Below are 6,692 nucleotides of genomic sequence, written 5' to 3'. Positions count from 1 at the left end.
ACTTTTAACTATATAGCTAAAAGAAATTGTTATTGACAAAAACGTTTCAAAAATCTAGTTCGAATCTCAAAGCTTTTTAATCCGGCACAAAAGTATGCACTATTTCCATCTGTCAGTTTCTAAATTTATATGTTTGTGTGTGTGTGTGTGTGTCAGAGTTGTCCATCTGTCTAGTGTTACAAATTGTTGTGAGGAACTGGCCCAACTAATTTCGATTGAATTTGGTAGAGAAACTCAGGTGAGCCTTCTCCACAAGAACAACAAAGATGTAAGAAGATCAAATTTAAATGGATAAGTAATCGGGCGAACGGTTCTAATTTGACAACCATTTCAATCGCACCGAATGAGAGCTCAACTGAGCCACGAACAGCGCCAATATTAATAGGAAAGTGACGTTTAATGTAGCTCATAATACGGTTCGTGTGTTGTGGTTCAAAACAGCGGAAAAAGGCGCCCCCTTTTTATATTACCTTTTAGTCCCGACGATGGTGAGTACCTTTGCTAGTAAATATACATTTTTATCATTTTGTACAAAGTACAAGATGCTGGTTATAGGGTTAATCCAACAAGTTACAGATTTGAATCTTATTTCATTCATAGGATGAACGGAGTTGCATACAAAAGTGGCAGGATTGTCACTATTTCATAAACGATGTCAATAGTCCGTGTTTTAATTTTGAAGAGAGTAATAACTGAGATTTTATAAATCTTCCACTGAACTACTTACATGCATGGAGCGATTATTAATAGGCGAATAGATAAGTAACGTTTATTTTATTTCAATTAACTTCAAACTATTTTAACGTTTTCAAGGGAACTTAAATTACATCTATCTATTTCTAAGCATGTCATCAGTGAGACAGATAAAATTCGAATTAGAGGTCACCTTGAGAAACAGCTGCCAGGTTTCAACAGTCTTTTCAAGACGTCCTCAAGTTCGACCTTGTATAAACCGGTCCTCATTTGGGAGCTAATGGTAAAATTGTGTAAATGTAGGTGAACAAATACGAAAGCACATTTAATATTAAATAAATCAGATTTCTTTTTAAAAACTGCTACTTCATTCACATAATATTCACACGCTAGCTGTCAAAGTATTATAAACCAGCGGTTTTTTTATCTCTCTAATTTTATTAAAATGTCCCGAAAGGGCCTTGGTCACCCAGAATTTCTTTGCGATCCCATTAACTTTAGTGTTCAGCGATTCCTAGATTGAGTTTTTTTGTTGTTAAGATTATACTTGTACGATGGGCTATCTGTGCTATGTTCGCCGCAGGGACTTAATCTCGAATTTTAACGTTTGAGCCACCGGGGGCACCTAGGTTAGGAACTGTTGTTGTAAATAAACATTCATGAACAATCTGAGAAACTAATCATCTAAAATACTATGAGTTTAGATAGTAAATTAGGAAATACCTGTCAATCATGAAAAACTTGAGATCCTTCAGATTCGAGTTTATGCCTACAATTAAGTTTTTGATTATAGTTATTAGGCTTAACTTACGGTAACTTGTAGGTTTCTGTGCATCTACTTCATTTCTCTTATGTGTTAGAATGTTTTGCCAGTTTCAACTATCAATATGTAATAATAGCAAGGCAGCAAATTTACGTAAGACAACATCGCTTTGAGGCCATTAAGAAGACATTACTCCTCAGCAGAAATTTAGAGGTAATGTTACGAAAATGAATATTTTCTTGGGAAATGAGGCAAATCGTAATTACTGTTTATCTATACAGCAAGATTCAAAATTGTAAAAGTTTTAATCACAACAGTTATATTATGCAGTCAAGTTACTTTTACTTGATGGTAACTGCTATGCTTTAAAAATACAAACTAAATTATTAGTAGCTATTTTAAACACGTGTGATTTGAAGTAAACATACAGACTAAACCACTAGATGTACTTGCGCATGGTCTTCGAAAGTGTTCTGTTTCAAGAGTAAATAAAACGAAAATTAACAGTAACAAACATTTTTACTTCTCGCTTTTAAAGTTCATACGTCATGCTGTGTTGTAGCCTACGAGTGCATGATACTTCTCGTGATCGATGGCAGGCGCATGTTTGACTGACGTCACGACAGTAAAAATTGCAACGTTAAGCTTCCCTTATGTGACGTCATTTTAGTGTCTACTGACTGACTGACAGACAACACACTACTGTGGTGCGAGTGTTTAAAATGGTTGACCCCCTCCAGGCAGTCTTCGGCCCCCTTTCGGGGAACTAGCAATAACACGTGTGATTTGAAGTAATGCCCTGCTTTTAAATGTTGCGTAAAAGTTTGATTGTTAACCAATCGTAATGCTTAAATAACTGGAATTCAAATCTTTCGACGTGTGTGTCAATGTTTGAGTCCATACTTGATGGTCAAAAATAATCAGTATATTTAGGATTCATTTATTACCAAAATGTGTTTTAGATTAGCATTCATGACATTCAGAACTTTTCGTTTATTTAGGTTTGTGTATTTCGAACCGGAACATTAACTTCATTAATGCAAATATATGAAAATTAGTCTAAAAGGCATGAGAATTAATAGACACACCATTCGTAACACTTACAGGTACACGACACTTTAACAAAGTTTTATAGCCTATTAACGAATTGGGTAATTCAGGCGTGTCATGCAGTTATGCTTGTTATAAGGCATGCTTGCTCTACAAAGTGTAATCATAAACTTAAATTGAAAGAAGATAAATAAATAAACATATATTTTCATTAACTGAGCGTAAGATAATTTTCAATGTCATCGGTATTTCCACTTAAAGCTCTAATGAAAATCAACGCAAAGAAAATACATCACTTGATTTATTACCAAGGCGAAGAAAGAACATTGCAGCCCGTTGTCTCATCACATTACAACAAAATCTAACACGAGAAGAGAAATGTTGAGAAATTAACCTTGGAAACATTAAATCATTTTTTCTGTGTTCAACGTTGAAAGTCTTCCTTGAACGTTTCGTTTGTAAAATTTAATGTTGCATTTTCAAAATAACGCCTTCTGCAACACAAAAACGTCAAATCCCAGAATAGAATTATGAAGTCAAGGGAAATGTTGTTCCGATTTTCAGTGCTAGTAAATCAAGAAAACAGCCATAAAAAAATCAAAAGTAGGCATGCTTGTATGCGTGTGTGTGTAATGCTGTAGAACGCTTTGGGATTAGTAGTCTAAAGAAACTGTAAAACTGTACATACGTAATAATAAATTTAATAAATCAAATATATGTTGATATTCTTCTTAAGAACCTTGATTTGTCTATGATATATATATAAAGGAATGAAATATTAAACTCTGCTGTTTACACAAATACTATATCAATAACGTAAACTCCCCGACTCGCATGACTTCGATCGATTTTAGATATTGAAAAACAGACGATTAAATGTATGTAGTTTCGATTACTTATCATTAATCAATCATTTAAAAAAAAACTTTCTGAGCAAACAAATGAATTTGTCCAAGTATAAAAGTTGTGTGTATTTTGGATGGAAACAGGTTATTATTTTATCTATCCAAGTTCTTACCTGTGTATAGAAGGGTCACAAGGAGTAGTCGAATATAGACAGTGTCGAATAACATGGTCCGCATTGCTTGGAGGACCTACAGGTAAAAAGAGAGTGTTGAACTCAGTTCTCTACATACCTGTATGACAGTCCAGCGTCTTAGAGTTACAGTTTAAACTAGGTCTTACATTATATATATATTTTTTTTGTTTTTGACCTAGTTTTCTTTCGCTGTGAGCAAGCCAACTGTATTATCGGGGTTTGGCTATTCTTAACAGTAAGAAAAAAAGAGTTTTTACAATGACCTGCCTGCTCGTATGTTTGTACTGATAGGATAAATATTTTGTGGTATTAATTGTGAGATGGATGAGTGAAGGTTACGGTGTATTTCTCGTTTCTTTTGCTGTTCCAGTAAGTATTATTGTGAAATACGTACGAATTCATCAGGAATATGCTTATAATTATTCAAGCTACGACAATGAACAGAAGAGTGGCTTTCAACCCCCCCCCCCCCAGTCAAGGTTGATGAAACAAGATTATTTCTATTTAGTAATGGTATTTTACAGAATTGAGGAAAAACAAGGCATGATGCCTTTACTGGCAAAACCAGGGTCGGAATAAATTATTTATATGTGAAACGTACAAATGCCTTGTTTTTTCTTCAATTCTGTAATTATGGAGTTTCATAATGGTATTTCGTTTCATGTGTAAAATGCCTCTTTAAGGTACTTTGTTTATGTTTTATATACATTCATGTGTGTGTAATTTGTAAATACTTATATAATAAATATATATATATATGTAGTGCCTCTTTCAAGTCAAAATCACACAAAAGTACAAAGCCGTGGTAAAAACTGGTAATAGTGGATTTTTTATGCTCTACATCAAACCAGTTATTCAACATTCGTGGCCTGAAACCCTTTCTCCCTTATTTATCTGTCTAGTGATCAGCTTCCGCTGTCTATTGAGGGAATACTTCCTTGATTCCTACTTTTCTATACAAACCTTAAAACGTACAATAATCATGCATCTTCCTACAGAAGAAAAAATAAATATGGCCGGATATCAATCGTTAAACAGTTTCACTTGGACAAAACTTTTTTATATAGCGGATCAGTCGGCATAAAAAGTTAACGATGTATAAAATGGCATTAACACAATAATCTTCAATTTAAAGAATAACATGAAAAACATAATTATTGATTTCCTTCTGATAACATTTTAATCCATTGTGATCCACGTTGTAACACATCAAACGAGAAATAACTTAAAGGTTATTTAAAGTTGTTGTTAATTTGGATACTTACTATTATGTATGCCTACTTGAATTATATAATACATAGATATTTTATATTTCTAGCAAGGATATGGATGAAACTATTTTGAGCTGTTTTCCTCAAAAATACAACAAAATACAAACAGTATATTAGAAAATAATCCTCATAGAGATTGATATTTGACTACAATTTTTTTCTTTTTTACATTAATTTTATCATGTTATAATGACTCCCAGTGGCTCAGCAGTAAGTTTGAAAAAACACGCTAAAACTGGGTGTGCACCGTAAAGATAGCGGACTTACAACGCTAGAAACCGGGTTTCGATATCCGTGGTGGGCAGAGCATAGATAGCCCATTGTGTAGCTTTTTGCTTAACAACATACAAAAAAAAATCTCATTACAATTAATTTATTCATGAACCAAAGTTTTATAATGGAGGAAGAAGAGAGTCACGTGTGATCACTGGCTTCTTATAACCACAATATGAGGAGCTTTAAAAATTAAAGTCGTTTAACGCACGATTTCTCGTAGGTGTGAGAAATAAATAAGTTTTAGGCTAAATGAGATGATGAATAACAATACGAATCATAGTTGTGATTGTGTATACTCAGCCTTTGAAAATGCAAAATTAATGGACTAGCAAATTTATCTTGACCACATCAAGCCAAAGAGTCTCTGGTATCTATGTACTAAATGACTTGGAAAAGAATGACAAATATTTACTGTCAAAATCTTTACTATGAGCTTAATCAAAAGGTTAAGTTAAAATAAAGCTAACATATTCGAATAACGACATTACAAGCCACGTAACGACTTTTTTTTTTGTTTAACAACAGTATATGTTTGTCCAATACTAAATGCTAAATATTAATCTAACATTTATTCTAGGTGAAACATTTGTATTATTTATATATGTTAAGAATACATATAAATATCTAAACAATTTTAAGTTTTTTCTGAATATATGTGGTTTCGTCTCCTGTCTCTCAATTCGCATCTTGTAAACAGAGAAACTATATACTGAAACTTTCTCCAAACGGTATGTCTGCAGTCTTATACTACTACAAACCGGGTTTCAATACCCGTGGTGGGCAGAGCACAGATAGCCCTTTGTTTAGTTAGCTTTGTGCTTAATAACAAACAATAACAATTCCTAAATTACAAGAGATATAATTTTATTACCTTAATAAATCCTAAACTAGTTACTTCACTTTTTTTTAGATCTTTAGATGTTATTTTGTCCTATGCAATATCAACCTTTCTTATTATGCTTCCCATACAGAAAACGTTAATGGAAACAAAAGTATATTTTAATATCGGATTAATGAAAGGTTATCTTAGGACATGAAAAGTTGCTTCCCTTATATGTAATTGTAAAAAACGCAAAAACGCCCATAAAAACTGCAAAACACAAAATGTAAAACCGCAAATTTGCTTGTATCCAACAAAACCTTCATGACAAGTTTGGTAAAGATCCATCAACAGAGAGCGAACTACTGGTAAAAAACGCCTATAAAAACCTTACATTTGCATGTATCTCCGAAGGGACCCAAAAAACCTTCATGCCAAATTTGGCGAAGGTCCATCTACAGGGGGCGAAGTAGTGGTAAAAAATGTAACAACGCTTATAAAAGCCGCAAAATGCAAAATGAAAAACTAAAATTTTGCATGTATCTCCCCATGGACCCAATGAACCTCTACACCAAATTTAGTGAAGATTCGCCCCACAATGGCACAGTGGTATGTTTACGGACTTACAACGCTAGAAACTGGTGGGCAGAGCACAGATAGCCCATTGTGTAGCTTTGCGCTTAACTACAAACAATTGGTGAAGATCCATCTACAGCAGGGGAGGTAGTGGTATAAAACGCAAAAATACCCATAAACGCAAAACGCAAAACTGAAAATCGG

General features: G+C 33.6%; 1 protein-coding gene across 1 annotated transcript in view; it reads right to left on the bottom strand.

Moving 5' to 3' along the window:
- LOC111085455 overlaps nucleotides 1–3,648 on the bottom strand; it is a 20,416-nt gene extending 16,768 nt beyond the window's left edge. Inside the window, exon 1 of the mRNA XM_022384089.1 lies at nucleotides 3,525–3,648. Within this exon, the coding sequence (XP_022239797.1) occupies nucleotides 3,525–3,588 (64 nt within the window). The 5' untranslated portion in view covers nucleotides 3,589–3,648. The remainder of the gene's footprint in view (nucleotides 1–3,524) is intronic.
- Between the last annotated feature and the right edge of the window lie 3,044 nt (nucleotides 3,649–6,692).

The sequence above is a fragment of the Limulus polyphemus genome, unplaced genomic scaffold (genome assembly GCF_000517525.1).
Source record: "Limulus polyphemus unplaced genomic scaffold, Limulus_polyphemus-2.1.2 Scaffold400, whole genome shotgun sequence".
Classification (NCBI taxonomy): Eukaryota; Metazoa; Arthropoda; class Merostomata; order Xiphosura; family Limulidae; genus Limulus; species Limulus polyphemus.
This window is presented reverse-complemented; position numbering and strand designations above follow the sequence as displayed.